We start from the raw sequence: 20251 nt of genomic DNA on the forward strand, positions 1-20251 counted from the left end.
TATTGTTCAATTTACTAATGGTCGAAAAATTTTGAATTGTAAGATACACAAATTCTTACATCAAATTAATCTTCGTAATTTTAGATAACAAACTTCTAAATTTGGAGGGGATCGGTCAAATAGTTCATTGAGAAATAAAAATTTAAAAAAGTCTTGATTTCTTTGAAAGGGCGGAATACGCAAAAAGCGAAAATAACTTTAAAAGGGGCTCCAATTTGCGTTCGCTCTTTTATCTACTCGGTTCTTTCACTCAGCACATTCTAGAAATTCCTCTAAAAATTTAAATTCAAGGCTTTTCTTGATTGCTATATTAAATTCCGTGCATTTTTAGCCAGAGCTTTTTATACTGCTTAAGAAAATTACGCAAAATATCGCAGTTTATTATTGTAATAATGTTAATATTAATTTTGGTCCAATGTATTAATGTTCACCAACGCTGCAGCTCTTGGGCTTATGAAAATATTGAATAGTTATGAACTATACATTTATTTTAATAATTTTCATCCAGGTAGATAAATATTTTTAAATCAGCGAAAATCAATATCAGCAACTGCCGAAAATACAATCGGTAACTACATCGATTTGCGATACTATCGGTGTAAATTGAGTGCGTCAAAAAGTGATTATCTAAGTGCATGATTCAAATAGTGCGTGTAAATTTCTGTAGAAAAGGAAAGTAATTCTTTTTTACTTTTTTTTTTCACTTTTCGAGAGAAAAATCTTTCTGCAACATTCTGCGACAGTGTCGCTGTGATTTTGCCACGGGCTTTGCTATTTAACAAAATTAGGAATTAATCAATGTTCCATAGACATAAATGAAAACTTATTAAATTCATTTTCATTTTGCACAATGCCCTTACTCTCTCCTTAAAAGTTATCTTAATAAACTAAAATGTAACTTTTCAAAACACGCAGGTTCTTCATTGAATAAAAACATTTACAAAAGTTTTCAATATTTATTTACAATTCAATAGGCAGCACTTTTTTTGATATGTACCCTTGGTATAACAAGAAACATAAAAAAATGCTTAAATAATATTTACACTATATTACACAAATACAAAAATGATTTTTCTCTCAATTGACTAACTCATAATCATTTTTGTACAGATACTCATCTAATTTTTAAAAAAATCTGACATTTTCCTGGACATATCAAACATTACCAGAAATAAAATTATAAAAATTTAAGAACATAAATTTTGCATTAATTATGCTTTAGAATGTCCTCAAAATTGAGATGAATTTATAAATCTTTATTTTTTTGAATTCATTATTAAAATAATTCATTCACAAAACGAATATTTTATAGTAGTTTATGACAGTTTTGAAATTAATGACTATTATTAAATTTCAAAACTATAAATATTTTAACTTCATGAAAAAAGTGTACCATTTCATTTAAAATCAGAGTTGCTTATGCAACCTGTAGTCATAAAGAAGCCATAACTCACAAATAACATAAAATGTACCTTTGAAGGACAGCACTGACAATTTCATACATTACAAACAATTAGAAATATGTACAATATTTACATAGATACAAACAAAGATAAGTAAATAATTGTGCGATTCGGAAACAACTTTCCTTATACTCATGCTTATACTCACACAATTTCAAGTTTACTAAATAAGTACTTAAGCAAACATAAGAAATTTTAGATATTAAATATAAAGTAAATCAATCAAATTTTTCATGAACTATAAAATACTTCCGAATATACAAACTAAACTGGCCTTTTGTCTTATTATTATGAGTTTGATTCAAATATAAAATGCTAATAAAAGCTAAAATGTACTTTTTTTACACTAAAATAAAGAAAAGTAATGTATGCACAATGTATGAGTAACAACAGTTTGGGCTCTGGTCATTTGAGCGTGTGTAGCTTGAAATAAAATTGCTGACTCTGCCACCATTATAAAAAAGTTAATTTTTCCTTGTAATACGTTATGTTACTTTCTATAAATTTACAGGTTGAGAAATTTTGGAAAGCGGGAAACTCCAATGTATTGCTACCTTAAACTTTTCCAAAATTAACTATATCATCATGTTCTTGAATCTAATTACGATACTATGGGGCTCAATTTAGGCAGAAATATGGTTCAGTTTAACATTTTATTAAAGTTTTAGCAACTTCAAGCGATATTACAGTTCAAAGTATCAATATTATGGTTGAAAGTTAAATCGAATTTTTGCAAAACGTTAAAGTAATTTAGTATTCCTACTCGTTGTTTCCGATTATAACTGTTAACGTTAGCTTATGTTTATGGTTATGTGAACTGACTAAACAACAATTAAAAAACACCTTGCCCTCATTACACTTGGATTAATCGAACAGAATAAAGAAACTGAAAACGAAACAAATAATAACATTCATGAACTAAATGAAGAAATAAAAATGGCGTAGATAATTTCAACATTGTCTTCCTTCTTTTAGGAACTTTACATCACTAATTAAAAACGAAAAGTTTCAAAATTCTACTGAGACTTAAGCTTCTTGGTGGAAAATTTGGCAACAATAAAAGGTACGGTGGCAACCATTACATATGATAGAAAAGCATTTAGAAGGAAAGCTTGAACGTAAAACATGAGCATGCTGCCCGGAATCAGGCTAACCTTCTCAGATAGTTTGCAAACGCCGACAGAAAGAATGGCACAAGCGATTTTCATGACTAATGAAAACTTTCGCTTAGAATTCTGTTCAAAGCTGTTGCTGTTAAATCCAAAACCCATACCAAACATAAAACCACAGTAGCGCATCATTGAGAAAAATGGCGAGGTATCTAGATGGACATATTCTCGTTTGGCACACCATTTGATGGCTCTGTCCACTGACCACATAGGATTCACACCAATGGCTATGAGGAATGCGTACATGGAAAGTGCACTGCCCAGGATACCTGCAGTAATAAGGCAGTAATGGAAGATGTTCAGTCGTCGTTGGTCTATGTTGTCAAGCCACATTGCAACTAAGCATCCTGTAAACAAATAAAACTGTTTAAATACTTTGATAAAAAACGTCACAATTTAAACACACTGCTACAACATTTTAGAAACAAGAAAACAAAGTTTCAATAAAGAAATTATAGAATTACATTCTATAATTTTTCCATTCTATAACTGCATGAAGTTTCAGAATGGCAAATTTCATCAATATGAAGAACACATATAGGAGTGCAGTAAACTTGTTGTCAACTTGCAGTGCATTGCTTTGCCAATCAACTAAGATAGGTGGTCAACTTATTGAGGAGGTTGAGAAAAAAAATTTTCTAACATCATGTTATTTTTATATGCCTCTTGCTATTTCTTTATTTTTTACCTTTTTCAAATCAAAATAAAGATAATAAAAAGTTTTTAAACTGATTTTAATTATTGATTTGAAACATGCTATATTTACTGTAAAAAGTACAGGCATCCTGTGTGTTAATACTTTTCGTAATTTGATATTTTAATCTGGATTTTTTTTGTTTATCACATTCTTTCTCATTTTAGTACAATTTTTTATCTATTACATCAACTAAATTATCATTACGATCGGGGCATGGCATTGATAATAGTATACTGTAACAAAATAGATTGTTTTTTTATAATTTTTATTAGCATTACGATGTTTACTCGTGTATAATTAAAAGAGATTTTTTTTGTTAAAGCTATTTCATTATTAGTTCAATATTCACATTGTAGTTCGTTCGTTTTTTTAAATTTGGTACATGAAACAATGTTATTAAAACTTATTTTGGAATGTAAACTTAAGAACACTTTATTATGTAGCAATGATTTACTAATCGTTAATAACAGAGGAACAATTTTTTTGCTGCCTTTATACAAATGCTTGATCTTGTCTAATTCGGGTGTGGGGATTTCAAATATGAAACTAGTTTTTCTCCTAAAGCTACTTATTTTTATAAATGACATTTGTAATCTATTTTTTGTCCAAATGTGCGAATATAAGAACGCTATTTGGAACAGAGAGTCTTGGAAATGTTGGGATAAATTTCAAGATCAGTTCGGGGCTATCTTAAGGATTTAAACTGCATAGATATCTATACTTGTGAATGTCGTTGTTCGTGGGTAGAGGTGATTCTCTATTATGACCAGCTCAAAAGCTCTCGAAGAAACAGTTTAGGATATAAAAGGGCCCCTAGTGGCGTATGACGACATTTCTGAGCATGAGTCCCTATGTAGTTTTAATCCTGACAATGTGCTTAAACTCCCTTAGAGGCTTGTTGCAATATTTTTGCGACCCACTGTTCTATATAATGTTTTTTTATCTTGTACATTTCGACAAAAAGAGTATAAATCTCATTAAAAAAAACTGTAGCTCGGAGGAAGAAACCGATTGCAGCTTTGAAATCAAAAATGTGAAAATATTCAATAGCCCTTAAAAATTCTCCTGCAACGAAAGGCAGGAAAAAAATGTATTGTAAAAAAATTTTTTATATGTAATTTTTAAAGAAAACAACAAATATGTAATCTCATTCACACCTGAAAACCCATTATCATTTTTAAAATCCCCTTCTTGTTAACAATCAAGTTTCATTCATGGCCTTATCAGTATTTACTTCATTCCTCTTAACATAAAAAATAAAAATAAAATAGGTTATCCATAATATCTGATTCCGATAACTAGGATACTTATCAATTAGGACGAGTACGACAGTTGCGCGTTTTTATTTCGAAATTTATTGCCTCAAATTCGACTGATTAAATGATGCTAAGAAGTCATTGAAAATTTGTGGGAAGATAAAGCCTGTGCATAACAGGTGAGATGCGGAAATTATGTTTCCCAAAAGCATGCTTCAAATATTTTGATTAGATAATAGGCATCGAATTTAAAATTGCTTTTAAAATTTGTACGATACATTTTGTTGATTATTTGTTAGAATCGTAATTGTTTTATCATTCATTTGTGATATGAAATTATTTGTCAGAACTCTGATTGTTTATAGTTCATAAGTGATATAAAATTATTTATTAGAATTGTAAATCTTCTAAGAGATGTTAAATTGGCAACAAAATAAAAACGGTCATAATAGGATCAATAGTAATTTAGATACATATTTTCTTATTTAATTTTCTAAAGGTTAATTTTTAATTGTATGAAATTATACCTCGGTTTGCACGTTGATGATATGCACATTATACTTTATAAAGACACTTGATTTAGAGGTATACAATATTCACTTGATTTAATTTAATATGATCAGAAAAACCATAGTGGACTTGAAATAGTTCAGCAATTTCTTAACAGAGTTTGAGAAATAAGTTTAAAGAAAAAGAACGTGACCAATGCATTTTATCTTTGCCAAAGATCGAGTTTCAAAATCTTAACAGAGAAAGTCGTAGCTCACAATTATTCAACATTGTCCCTGCTCTGAGAACTACCGGAATATGGTAAAATTTATCATGTTTCTGACTTTATAAGAACATCAAAAATTCCAGTAATTTTTACCGGAGCGCTTTGGTAATGATTTCGATAAAATTAACAATTAAATAAGATTTTATAATATGTGATAAAATTGGGTAAATTTAGTAAAATTTTATCATGATACCTTGCCTTAGAGCATGGAATATGAACCATTTTTTCGGTTAAATTTACTAAGTTTTGTATTTTTTACTATATGTGTAGTTATAAGAACTATAACTTTAAAAAACAGAATTTTTGATTAGAAGGAAAATTATCAAATGAATGGTTTAAGTACCATGTATTTTGATTTCATTAACCAAAATTATGCTGTTTTTTTTTACCATAAATGTCATTACTATAAGGAGCGGTAATTTTACCAGATTTGTTTGCTCCATGTCTGTTTTCACAACGCTATGCCGCAGTGTATACTGATTCTGGTGGTAACCACCATGATCACCAAGTTTGAAACCCCTCCGTTTCTTTGCGTGGAATTTCGCAAAAGATCGTAATTACAAAGCTCCAAATCGTTGTCTTGAGTTGATATTCTCAATGATAAATTAGCTCAATCCCGTTTTCCTTTGAAAGTTATGTAAAATTTCAAATATTCGTTTTTGAATGCACAAAAATTAACCTAGCATGACCCAAGTGCTTCGTCATAACTATATATTTAATCTTGTAGTAAGAAAGTTTATCACATTATATGAAATTTCCTCATTTTATATTATTTTACAGATCAATCAATCTACATAGAATCAAAAAAATTTATCCTAAATAGCAAACTTGTACACTTATTGAGTAAATGGAATCGAATATATGATAAAGCTAACATTTCTTGAAAACAAGCTATAGAATCTGCAAACATAAGTCACACGTTAGGTATTAATTACATGTAACTTACCAACAGCCATTCCAATGAAACACTGATGAGGAAAATGAGCTGCAATGAACACGCGAGAAGCACTGACTGTCATGCAAAGAAGAAAGTAGGCAATCCAACAGATTTTGGTAACCAAGTTCTTGCTGGAAAAGGCACACAAAAAATGTGCATTAGACAAAGACAACAAAAACTATGTCTTACGTATTTTAAGAAATAAAATAAAATTTAGATCAGATGAAAAAATATGCTATGTTAAAATATATTATTTATAACGATCAATCAACCCTTTGATGAACAGCAAATTTTAGTTGCAAGCTTTAGTCAAGTCACGCATTAGCAACTGTGACCTCAGTCAGTGTATTCTTTTTGACATCTCTTTGTTGCTAAAAATTGCAGAACGTTTAGAAGTAAATAGATTTACATTTCTCACGGTTTGTAACATTTTTACATTAACTGCTACCAAGCTGGCAACAATGCACCAGGAATGTTTAATATCTACTGAAAATATGGAATCTAATTTTTTCTGGGTGAGAATTTTTCTCACAACTCATAGTTTCCAGAATAATCAGCCGGTTTCTCAGATAAAAATGCAATTCTAGTGGTAAGAGTCCTAAAAAGAGTGCTCTATAACTTACCAGCTTACATAAGCATTAATAGAAAAGCTGTCGAACGAGATTTGATTACAAATGAATTTTGAAAGAAATATCACGTGTCTTGTTATTCTTATAAACGGCATTTTAGTCAAAGCAGTCTCGAAAATTTGAATGTAAAATAAAATTTTGAAGGTATAAACAAAGCATATTTTAATAAAAGGAAAAGACTCACCTGTTTTTCTTGATGAAACCAAACTTCTTTAGGTATGAATCAAGAATCACATACCAAACAGCAGCTGTCACCATAGAGTGGCCAGAAGGGCTTCCTATATAATTTCAATAGTTAAATTTTAACATCCAGTTACTAACAACTGTAAATATTCGTAACTCGTTATGAATATGTCATACATTATGAATTACATACATTATGTATTATGAATGTTATCATATCATAAATGTTTAAAATTTAAGATTAAGTTTTCAATATTTTTAATATCATTTTAAAAAGTTCCTACTTTATTACTATGTATTTCATTCCCACCCAACATAATTGATCTTAACATAAAATAACAAATAATGTTTGCAGTATACGAAAAAATGTTTGTATTCCTGTTTGTGATCTTTTTCTTTATGACATAAATATTTCGAAAAAATTTCAAATTATTTCAAGGGCTGCAAAGAATTTTGTATCGCAATCTATCTATTAGAAAGAAAACTAATCTATTGAAAAATGTTTGAAAATGGATGGGTAAAAATAGAATAATAGTATTTTTTAAACACTTAATAACGATATTTTAATTAATATTATTTAATATTTTTTAACACTTAATCTCTCGAAAGGATAAATTACATCAATACTCTTTACTCAAATGCACTCAGGCAGAATTTGGACCGAAAAAATTCTTCGAAAAAAAAATTTTGCGTCAGCTATTAAAAAATCTCAAAAAGATATTTTCCATCTAAAATTGAATATTTTCAAGAAATCATAATAAAAATTTTCATATTCGACCCATTTTTATTATTATTTTTATTACTCTTTTATGCTGTTAACATTATTGCATTTTTGAGAGCACGTGAAATCAATGATATACTTTCGGAAGATTTATTTCCGAAATATAACTGAGATTTTTGTGCTATATGCGCTGGCAAAAAAAAGTATGAACAAAACTATCAGAATAGGGAAACTCTATGAAAACACCAAAAAAAGTCGGTAATTCTTATTGAAGCGCTTTGGTACAAATTTTGTCAAAATTAACAATAATCTATGCTTTTATAATACGTGATAAAATTTGGATGATTAATTTGCAAAGAATAAAATAGAAATATGAAAATTAGAAACATAGTTGCTTAGAAATAAAGTTCTACGTACCTGGACCAGTCTCACATGTCATATGAAACTGCTGAATGTCTGGAAACGTAATTCCCGTCCTATTGTAAACTTGTGTTTCGTGGATCCACCAATAAGGTCGTTCTCCATGAAGGGCCCTGTAACGAATTCAAGTTAAAAAATTTACATAAAAAATTAAATAACTAAATCACATATGTGGACATTTTAAGACTAGATTGTAAAAATGAGGTAGTAGTACTTTTGCATAATTCCTAGGGGAAAAATTTAAGCTATTCGGGTAACAAAAAGTGAGCAAGGTTTTTTGCGATTGCTTCCAAAAAAATGGTTCATTCATATTTGTTTTTACAAAACTTGTTGTTATATTAATATTTTATCGCAAGCATAAACATGTTGAATCAAATCAGAAGATCAGAATTTAATTTTAGAAATTATAAAAACTTCTTATTAATGTTCTTTACTATACTTAAAAAGCATAATTTTTCTAGAAAATACCCTTTTAAATTTAAAAAAGAAACAAAGTGAATGCATTTATATTACAACATTTGTACTTAGTATTAATTCTTATAATATTATTTATATTTTATAATAAAAAAATCAGCCTTTGTAATGGTACAACAAAGTCCGAAATATATATTCAAATAATTTTATGAAACATGCTTTGAGGAAAGTAAGTAGCAATTTACGACTTGAGGCAGTATAATGAGCCACATTTTTATAATTGCTTAAGAGAGAATTTTTTTTAAATATTGTTTGGAGAAACAGCACAATTGCCATCAATGAAATAAGATATATCTGTGTCTTGTGCTGTTATCTGGATACTAGCAAAGTACATATTAGGGCACAAAAACTTGTAACAGTTTTATGTTGTGGGGAAAAAACCTTAATTTTGGAAAACATATTTTTATCAATATATTGCTCCAAGCTCGTTATCAGAGTAATTTCAATGCTGAATTTTGAATTAGTCATCGTACGGATTAATAGATTCACACAAAAAAAAGAAAAAAAAACTTTAGCTTTGGAGGAAATGTTTTTATTACTATATTGCTTCAGGCCCTTTATTGGTGAATTTTGAATTAGTCATCGTATGGATTAACGGATTCACAATTTTTAAAAAAAAAAAAAATCTTAACTTTGGAAGGAATGTTTTTATTGCTATATTGCTTCAAACATTTTATTGGTGAAATTTCAATACTGAATTTTGAATTAGTCATCGTACGGATTAACGGTAACGATAAAAAAAACTGTTTTGAAAGAAAAAAAAGAAACTGTCTCCTTACCATTTGAGCATCTGGTTAACCCATTCAGCTATCACAGTTACCCACATGATTTTCTTTCCCACTTTCCAGTCCATAGAGAAGAAAAGGGGAGAATACACTAAAAACGCATATCGGGGATCAAAAAGATTCGAAATCATGAAGAACACATCACTTTGTTGAAGAAATCTACAAGAAAAAAATAAGTCATTAAGAACTCAAATTAGAATTTAAATTTACTAATTTTATAAAATGAGTTAAGAACGACATGCTGTTCAATTTCCATGATTTATTTAGTATTATTTGCTAATTAACGATCATCAATTTAAAATAAGTTTAAATATTACGTTGATTTAGTTTGGATTTATTTGTAAAATTAAACTAGTTAATGAGAATTTAAACTAGAAGATATATGTATAAATACAATATTATTTTCATGGCTAAAGAAATTTTTGTCAAACATCATTCATTAGTATAATACACTATCTGGTTAAAAGTATCTGGACACGCAATGGTATGGACTAAGGGAGTCCTGGGGCACATATTAATATGATGTTGGTCCTCCTTTTGCATCGATGACAGCCTGCAAGACTTTCCACCAGTGTTTGATAGGTGGCCATAAAAATTTACCTCCAGGCTTCCATCATAGCTGAAGCAAAGAATGTGAAAGCTGAAGTGAGTGCTTGCAGTGAGGATGGTCGATTTTGCTAGCTGCGTAATCTGAGCTCTAATTCGTCCCAAAGGTGCTCTACGGGACTTAGATCAGGGCTCTGAGAAGGCCAATCCAGTTTTTGAGCACCCATTTCGTCAAAAAACGTCTGTTCAAGCCTTGATGTGTGAATGGAGCAGTTATTCTTCTGGAAGAGAAATGGCCTTCCCCGAAATATTGCCATAGAATGCATTGTCCAAAAATGCCCACATACATCTCAGAGTTCATGTTTCCAACCACAAGAATTAACGAACGCAGGCTAAACCACAAGAAACACCACCACACCATTATACTTCCATCATAACAACCTGATGTCCGGATTTTTTTGACCAGATAGTGTATTATCGTTGTCTAAAAATCTATTCTCAATAGTTTCTACTAACTATTCAAGTTATCTTTAAAAAGTCTTTTTTTCATAAAGAAAAAAAATATAAAGAAACATGCTTTTTTAAAAACAAAACGAAGGAAAGATTTACGATTATCGATTATATGATAAAATTCTTAATGCAATTTAAATACATTCAAATTTATTGCAAAAAATAAAACGCTTTAATTATAAAATGAAAAAAAAGCAGTAAATCAATTTACCTTGCTTGTAATCCTTCGATTACTTGCACGCTATTTTCATATACTAAGTCCATCGCCCCCTGGAGAATGGCTGCCATGACTAAAAAAATTTAAAATATGTAATACAACAACCTAATAGTTAATTACGAACGTTGCATAAATCTACTACGTCGCAGTTTAAAAATTAATAGTATTCCAATCTATTATTATGCAAGCATTTAATTTTAAAAAAAGATGTCAAAACATAGGAATATTTTTTTATTTTAAAAAACCTTATAGTGTTTTTTTTGTCTGTAATTATTTAGATGGATTGTCTAATTACAATTACCTGTGTTATTGATAATTTATCTTAAAATTACAAGATTAACAGAGAATTACGAGTTAATATTAAGAGAGTAAAAAAACGACCTATATTTATAAAGACATTGCCCAATGTTTTGGTCTTAAAATATGAGATTGCTTGTTCTGTTATGCAAAACGTGACTCGGGCACGAAAGTGACATCAACCTCGCAAAAATTCCGTGTGTCAGTACTCCGCAATCTGAAATTATGCAAGAACATAAAGGCGAACAAACGTGCTAGGAGATACGTTGTTGATCCTGAATTTTCTCTCGACATGATAATCTTAACTACTGCGTTCCTTTTTCTTGAAAGAAAAAAAAAGCAAACATTTTGGCGATATAGTAAACGTTTCTGCATTTTTTTATTTATTTAATTCTAAAATGAAGGTGTGCGGACAATTTATAAAAGTTGTGGCATTAACTTTTAAACGCATTAGATGCATAAAGTTTCATGTTTATTGCAGATCTTTAAATAAATTAAATATGTTTAGAGATATTGCATATATTTATTGCCTATGTTCATACATATTATATATGCCGATACAAATAACATATAAAATTGCATGCATTTAAAAAGGGAACACCCATCTTGTCGCACTGAAGTAAATGCTCGAAAATGGAGTAAAGTCATTAAGGCCTTCTTCACAATTTTCTTTTAAATTCAGGGCAAAATTGTAAGAGAAAGTTTATACTTTGTTTCATTAAATTAAACTGGTTGTAAGTAGTAAATTTAATGTAATCATATTAATTTAAAATAGCGGAGAAATATTAAGCAATCTTGCTTATTAAATCAAAAAGAATAAGAATTTCTCGTCACCTTAATTTTTCAGTTGTTTTAATTAAGGACAACCTTAATAAACAAGGTGCCACAAATATAACTTTAGGAATGTATCGGTATGAAAAATCAATTATTATTTTCTAAAAAATCAATATTTTTATTTGAAACCCCAATTATATTTAGAATGATATATAAATGCTAGAAAAATACTGTCTCACTCGCAACAAAAATCACATTGAACAGAAATTATCTTATTAAGATTGTAACATAAGATTGTGTGTTAAGATTGGGATTGTGTGGAATTTAGAGAGCTAAATATCTATCAAAACTTACTGTAGTATGTAACAATATGAAAAGTACGAACAATACAAAGTGAATAAGTAAAACTAAACGCCTATACATATAAACAAAGTACGATTTACAAAAGAAGAGGGACAAAATAAGAGTATTATTATCACTATAAGAAATACATATGATTTTTCAATAAACGTCTTTATCATTCAATATATTTAGTAAAATATATAATTAGTTAAATAGTTAAATATATATAGAAATATTTTAACAGCAGAATTGTGTTACACTAGATAAATAAAATAGTTTTTGCTTTATTTTCATTAATGATAGCTATTTTGGATAAACTCTCGTGATTTCTTCTTTTCAAAATATTAAAAAATAGAAATAGAAAATACAATGGAAATTCGAAACAAATTTTATTCTAGTTAATGAATATTAAGAGGTGAATCATGTTAATAGACGAACTGTATTAAAATATAGAAAAATTTATAGTTAAAAAAATTAAAAAAATTCCTTTTAACAGTTAAAAAATTCCTCTTATTTGAAAAAGATACCTTTTCCATATCTGCAACTATATATCATGCATATTTTTTTTAGTATGAGTTTAATTATTTCTACTGTTTTTAATAAATCTGGCATTAATTTAATGAAAAAAACATAGTTTTAATTTTATAAAAAATAAATAGCTAAAACTCGATTTATTAGTCTTGGTGAAGTGCAAAACGAATATATAACATACAGCTATAAAAAAACATAAATTAAAAACTAAATAATAAAATATTCAATCTACAAATATGTAAAAATTAATAAATAATTCTTTTAATTGTAGTATTTATAAAAAAAATTTGTTTCATCCAACTTTTACTCTTTTTTCTTTCTTACTGACCTTGAAGCACATAACCTTATCTAATAAGCATTTTTGTAAATATATTTTGTAATGTTAAAATAATAATATTGCAACTATATTTTGTAATGCTAAAATATTTCTGTATGTTTGAACTAAATGTTGAAAATTTCATGGTTAACTGTTATAGTGATGAATGATAAAATAATTTTCTAAACATTTTGTTGAAAGTTTAATTAACTACTGAATAAAGAATACTTTAGGAATAACAATTAAGATGACGAATGGTTAAATAATTTTTTAAATATCTCATAAAATGGTGAATATAATATGAATATAGTAAGAATATAGCATAAATATTGCTATATGTTTGAACTAAACGAAGAATATTTCAAGCATAATTTTATGAATGAAAAATGGTTAATTATTTTTTTAAACATTTTGTAAAATGACGAATTAAAATGCATAAATATCGCTAGATGTTTGATCTAAATTACGAGTATTAAGGAATAACTTTAATGATGATAAACGATTAAGTACTTTTTGTGAAATATTCTGTAAAATGTTGAATAAATAACTGCATAAGTATTACTATATATTTAAGCTAAATAAAAAAAATTAAAGAATAATTCATAATGAGGAATGGTTGAATAATTTTTAATACTCTTATAAAATAGCTAATTAATAACAGCATAAATATTTCTATACGTTTGAACAAAACGGAGAATATTTAAAAGATAACCTTAAAAGACGAATGCGCGTTTAGTAAATGTAACATTAAAAAAATGTTACATTTACTATAACGCGAGGTTAAAAAAATTTTATAAGTGTTTTGCAAAATTATGAATAAATAAGTATTGTTGTATGTTAGAACTAAATAAAAAAAAATTAGCATTTTTCATGCTGGTGAGAGGATTAATACTTTCTTAAAGTAATAACAGCATAAATATCTCTATGCGTTTGAACAAAACGAAGAATATTTTAAAGATAACCTTAAGGACGAACGATTAAAAAATTTTAAGTTAGCAATGATAAATGATTAAATACTTTTTTAAATGTCTTGCGAAATGTTAAACAAATAACTGCATAAGTTACGTTTCAACTAAATGAAAAAAGGATAATTCATGATGACAAAAAGTTAAATATCTTCTTAAATATCTTGCAAAATATTGAATTAATTGCAGCATAAATATTTATATACGTTTGAACAAGACGAGGAATATTTATTTTAAAAGATAACCTTAAAGAACGAATGGTTAAAAAAAATTAAGCTTACAATGACGAATGGTTAAATAATTTTTTAAAAATCTTGTAAAACTTTAAATAAATAACTGTATAAATATAACTAAATGTTTTAAATAAATGCAGAATGTATAAAGAACAATCTTTATAATAAAATTCTTGCACAGGTAAAATAAATAAAGCCATTGAAAAATATTTAAAATACGGTAATCGTTTTCATTTATACTTTTCATAAGCAATGATAAAAAAATAAGTATAAAAAATTAATTACTGTTGCGTAGAAATTATTTTTAAAAATTTTAAATAATTATATTATTAAAAATTGTAATTAATTATTAATATAAAGAAGTATATTTACCGGGTTTAAAGAAGCAACCACTGATGATGAGCAAATAACAGGAAATTGGTTTGATAAACCTTCTCTTTAATTGAGTTAACTCTTAACCGCTTTAGCATCCGGTAAGAAGATGGGTAAAATGTCCATACCGGATAATTTTCAGATATTTATACCCGAGATGGCTGGGACAGCTGTTTACGATATCCACAACTTATTACGTCAGTTTCTTTTATTTTTCATTTTTCCCCTCCGATCAGATAACCGCTCTTCTTCCTTTATTTTATTATTCTTTTCACTTCGCTCTGATTAGAGTTGTTTGTTATTCGAAGAAAGGTCTTTCTTACCATTTTGCTTTCTTTATTAATTGATTTTATTCCGTTGTAATTAAATTGCAACATAAAGCGGCGATGTTTTTGACTCAATTAATTTTAGTTTTTTTTTTTGTTGTTGTTTCAAATGGGCATTTGAGTGATATTTTTATTGGAAATAAAGCCTAATATTTCATGCATCATACATTTCATTCAATTCGCTATTAAACCTGATTGCACTACTTACAAATCTAAAAATTGTCTGGTTAAGTCTTTTTTTTAAATTAAAAACTTAATGTTTTAAATTAACTTTCAGACGATACACAAGCGAAATTTTTTGAGTAAAATTTATAATTTCCTTTTGCATCTATTCATCGCTTGAGAAAAAAAAATCCTAATATTTCATTCATAGTCATGCAAATTAATTCTTTATTCATAGTACTTGCTTAACTTTACAAATTTAAAAAAGGTCTTCGTGAAAAATTATATTTTTTCTATTTAATGTTTAATTTATGTGCCTTTTTATATTTTAATAAAAAAACGAACAATTTTACAACAAATTTTTAAGAAAACGATTCTACATCTAACGCAGTTTCAAAATCGTTTTCTTATTCATAATTTAAGCTTTTGATCTGAAAGAAGTAAAATAAAATACTCAAATTCACTCTTTTTAGTTACAGTTATTTCACAAAAATATATTGTAAGTTGTGTTTAACAAATACAAATTTTGATATAATATTTCATTTTCATAAAAAATTCACATTTTTTTTCATGAAAATGTGTCTGTTTTTGCTCTTAAGGTATACATATATTTCTTTAGTTTGGATTTTTAATGATATAGAACAATATGCAAAGATATTACTACTAAACTTCATATTCTCATTCTACTGTTAAAATTCCAATTGGTAAGTAAAATTAATTTTATTACAAGAATTAAGTTAGAAATGAGAACTATAATTTATTATATATTGATTTTTCTCTTCTTGTTTGAAACTATTGTCATTTGATCATTCAAGACCAAGAAGTATGTGTGTGCGTGTTTCTTTTAAAAAATTTGTTTCAAAACATTATAATTTGTAAAGAGATATCATTTTAATCTAAATAACATTTTAAATAGGCAAACTATCATTTTAAAAACATATTATTCCATATTTAGTGCAAGTTATCGTTCATAATATTGTTTATTACTATATTATGTTAGGAACAATATATCAAACTAAAATTGAAGTTGATTTAAGTGAAAATTAGATATGAAGGATACGAAAAACGACAGTGTTTTCTGAAATAGTTAGTTCATTTAAGTATTAGTGGTATTTTCAAAATAATTTATAACTGTATTTAAATTATCCATTCATATATTTTATTGTCAGTTTCAGATTTGACATAAACTAATAAGAAGTTAATGTTAAGAGCTGCCAGCACGGAGAAAAATAATTCTGGTAAAATTACAAGAATGTACGTTTATAACATTTTTAATAATAATAATAATATAAAAAAACCACAACATAATTTTGTTTCATAAAATCCGAAATATACAGTATTTAAAATATACAGTATTGATTTGGTAATTTTCTTATTAATAAGGTTACGGTATACCGGAAATTCTGGTTTTCAAAATTGTTGTTCTTATTTCCACACATTTAGTAAAAAAAAACTAAACCGAATAAATGGTTTTTATGCAAGCTCTAAGGTATAAAATTACCAAAATTTATTACTTGCTATGAAACCTTATTTTATTGTTAATTTTACCAAAATCATTACCAAAGTGCTTCAGTAGAAATTACCGAGCTTTTTTGTGTTCTATTAAACTCGAAACTCGATTAATTTTACCATATTCTGGTAGTTTTGACCATATTCTTTTTCAAAGTGGAGTGCTTTCTATATTTAATTAACTTCAACAATTGTATGATTTTTTAAATTTTTACAATTTTCTTATTCATTTATCTACATTAAATGTTCGAATTGTAATATTTAAAACACATTAGGATATAAAGTGTGTATTATAATGTTTATAATATTTTAATTGACATTAAATTATGTATGATGTAAATCTACTTCAATACTTCAAAGTAAAACTAAAATTTCCTTGAAAATAAAAATTAGACACTGGTGTTTTCTATTAAATAGAAGTCATTTGTTTTATTAGTATGATTTTCATACATTTTATAACTTTACTCAAACGCATATATCTTTTATTGCTATTTTAGTAAGATATATTATATATTCAATAACAAGGAACTGGTACACTGAGAAAAATATTCTGGTAAAATCACCTCACTGTATGATAATGACATTTTTGGTAAAAGTAACCATAGTTCTGGAATTAAAACCCAAAATATACGGTGTTTAAACTATTCATTTAGTAATTTTTCTATTTATATTGTAACGATTTATCTGAAATTCTGTTTTTTAAATTTATAGATCTTATTTCCACATTTTTGGTAAAAAAATTTCACATTTTTCGTAAAAAAATTTCACATTTTTAGTAAAAAAATGTTCTAAAGTATTATGATAAAATTACCAAATTTCACCTCATTTTCAAATTTTATGGTATATAATAAAATCATATTTTATAGTTAATATTACCAAAAACATTACTAAAGAGCTTCGATAAAAATTGCCGACCTTTTTGGTTTTCCTATAGGGCCTGAAACACGGTAAATTTTGCCATATTCTGGTAGTTTTGACCATACTTTTTCTCAGTGTAAGTTCTCTGTATTTTCTAAAATACTTATTTTTTCCTAAATTTTGCCATTATTCTTTCAAAATATTATAACTTTCTTATTAGTTTATATATTTTATTATTAGATTTAGATGCAATATAAATTAAAAGCAGCCAGTGCAACGAACTGGAACTTGTCATAAGATAGTTGCTTAAACAGCTGTGTTATTGTTAGTACCAGTGTCTATTAACTTTGTTTTATACTCATATTTCTGCGCCACATTTCCTATGTATGTCAGGAAAATATTTACAACTTTATTTGTCCTAGAAATAAAATACTACGCAGCTTTTCATCCCGAAAATATGATTGCAACTGGTTTATTTCTTTCATAACTGAATACATCATGTTATAGCATTAATTCATGTAGTAGCATAAATTAAATGAATCAAAACGGCATCAAAATCATACATATTTAATCAAAAAGACATAGGCTAAAAGTAAGCTATAAAATCCATTTTTTAATGAGTTTCACTATTAATATTGAAACATAAACCACTTGAAGACTTACATAAAAGCATAAGTTCTTAACCTATGCTATAGACTACACAGCAAACTTGGGTGATTTTGCTCTCCAAATAGGATGGAGAATTTTCTCAAACAAATAACAGGAACATTTACAGGAAAAAGGAATATTAACGCCTGACACGAACTTAGTTGCTAAAAATATAATTACATATTGAACTGTGATATCATTCCAAAGTGTAAACTTTTAAAGCACTAAATCAAACCCAGTTTATTACTATCAAAGTTTACATTAAATTTTGATCTTACTAACACGAGAAATTTGCTTGAAGCTATAACTCTGGTGTATTATCCCATTATGTTTTGAAAGAACACCCAACTTCTTGCAATCAATAAATTAGAATATTTCCAAAAAAAATTTTTAAAAAAAGTTATAGTTTTAGCAATAATGCAAAGTGGTTCCAATCTTACATCAAATTTAAAATTTATAATTTTAAGTTAATCTTTTGATTAGAAACTATAACTGAACTTAGATAACTCTTTCTGTCGTGTTCTAATTCTTTTTATTGAGATAAGATATATTAACGAAAATTTAACGTAAATTATGTTGCTCATACTTTGATCGCAAGAGGCTATATTATGCAAACTAAAATTATCTTTTCTCACTTTTGATCTACTGATAAAGCTGGAAAAAAAATATGATAAAATGCAAAGTCTGGAGCCGAAGGTTAAGTATCTGTAACTTAATACTTATACACTAAGATCATAAAACTTCGTTTAATCTAGAAAATATTTTAGATCATCTTAATTCTCTTCCTCAACTGTAATTCATACACTTTCGGAAAAATCGTTGCAATGTTGATCCAAAATATCACACAAATGAATTGCATCCTTAAAAATTTTCAGATTTTTTGTTCCGTAACATGTTTGGGTAAAAATGGATTTTATGGTGAAAAGTATCGGCACCCTGAGTGCCGGTACTTTTTAGTGTAGTTTGATTCAAAACTTTTTACAGTGAACAGAATTCGTGTGAACCAACTATCGCTGGGATTTGAATCGGAATCCAATCATATAGAGGCGAGTGATCTCCATTAGGCTCCTCGCGCTCTATTTTAAGTTTAAGACTATTTCATTTTTAGAATAATATGGCATAACTAAGAATTTTATTAAGGCAGCAAGAAATTCGAATGATGTTATAGTTCAACGACGACCGAAATTTCCAACTGGGTTGAGCACATTAGTTATTTTTCTTTTCATCAACTCCAGAAAGCATTCGTATAAATAATTTTTTTTAACCATTATGGTATAAAAGAGAACTATCTGGGCAGCTTTGGCACCTTAAGTCATAAAAGCAATGATATAGTTGCTACTTGCTTGCATATTTCGTATGACTAGCTTAAATTTGTAATGACTGTTCCATCCAAAAAGGACATATTAACGAGTTTAAAATGTCTGCTTAAGGTCTTTAACAACATTACTATTGAATTTAGATAAGAAGTGTAAAAATTTAAATCCAACTGGAATCTAAATTCATAAACAGACGTTAAAATGAACTTATTATCCTATATTTGTCCTTGAGCGTAGTTCATGGTCATTGCGGAAGTAAAAAAGGAGATAAACAAATTTTCAAAGTCACTGTAAGTAAAAACAGATAGACTTAAGGAAATCAAGTGTTTTTCAAATTATCTCTCGTTCAATGGGCAATAAAATAATATTATTGAAGAGATCCAATGCGTTTTCAATAAAAAAAAGAACAAAGAGTTGCTGTTAGTGATTAAAGGTCTCTAAAAATTTTAACTTACTTAAAATTTAAAAATTTTACCCAGGAACCTAGTAATAGATCAAGTTCGCTAAAATCAAAAAAAAAAATTTTTTTTTCGTTGTAATTAGTTAATATTTTCGGTTAAGTTTACAAGATCTGAATAGTATGCATCAATTGCAAATTATAGGCAGACATTGTTCTTAAAATTAAAATACTGACACTTTAAAATTTATTTTCTGGAAATCTATTAGCACATTGCTTATTTCTGCCGAGTTATTCCTAAATGAAGTACTATTTCAATATTGTTGCAAAATGCTTATAACTCTCAATGTGTTTTAACTTATGCCGGGTCATTTACGATGAAGAAATTACATAGTATTTTTAAGAATTATTCTTATTTTTGTA

At 27.4% G+C, this 20251-nt stretch overlaps 1 protein-coding gene across 1 annotated transcript; it reads right to left on the reverse strand.

Annotated features, from left to right (window-relative positions):
* Window positions 1-942: 942 nt before the first annotated feature.
* Window positions 943-14790, reverse strand: LOC107445146 (glucose-6-phosphatase catalytic subunit 1). Its single transcript, XM_043055745.2, has 7 exons — window positions 14613-14790; window positions 10777-10855; window positions 9504-9668; window positions 8248-8363; window positions 7111-7204; window positions 6307-6428; window positions 943-2979 (listed from the first exon to the last, which is right to left on the reverse strand). Exons 2-7 carry the CDS (start codon window positions 10851-10853, stop codon window positions 2480-2482), a joined length of 1074 nt encoding a protein of 357 aa, XP_042911679.1. The 5' UTR covers window positions 10854-10855; window positions 14613-14790; the 3' UTR covers window positions 943-2479.
* Window positions 14791-20251: the final 5461 nt, after the last annotated feature.

The sequence above is a fragment of the Parasteatoda tepidariorum genome, chromosome 3 (assembly GCF_043381705.1).
Source record: "Parasteatoda tepidariorum isolate YZ-2023 chromosome 3, CAS_Ptep_4.0, whole genome shotgun sequence".
Taxonomy (NCBI): domain Eukaryota; kingdom Metazoa; phylum Arthropoda; class Arachnida; order Araneae; family Theridiidae; genus Parasteatoda; species Parasteatoda tepidariorum.

Excerpts from the sequence above, each read along its gene's own strand:
- LOC107445146 (XM_043055745.2), bottom strand. The coding sequence starts at position 10,853 with ATGGCAGCCATTCTCCAGGGGGCGATGGACTTAGTATATGAAAATAGC. Across the intron at positions 7,205-8,247 it reads GACATGTGAGACTGGTCCAG|GAAGCCCTTCTGGCCACTCT; the intron begins GTACGTAGAACT and ends GAAATTATATAG. Across the intron at positions 2,980-6,306 it reads TTTCATTGGAATGGCTGTTG|GATGCTTAGTTGCAATGTGG; the intron begins GTAAGTTACATG and ends ATTTGTTTACAG.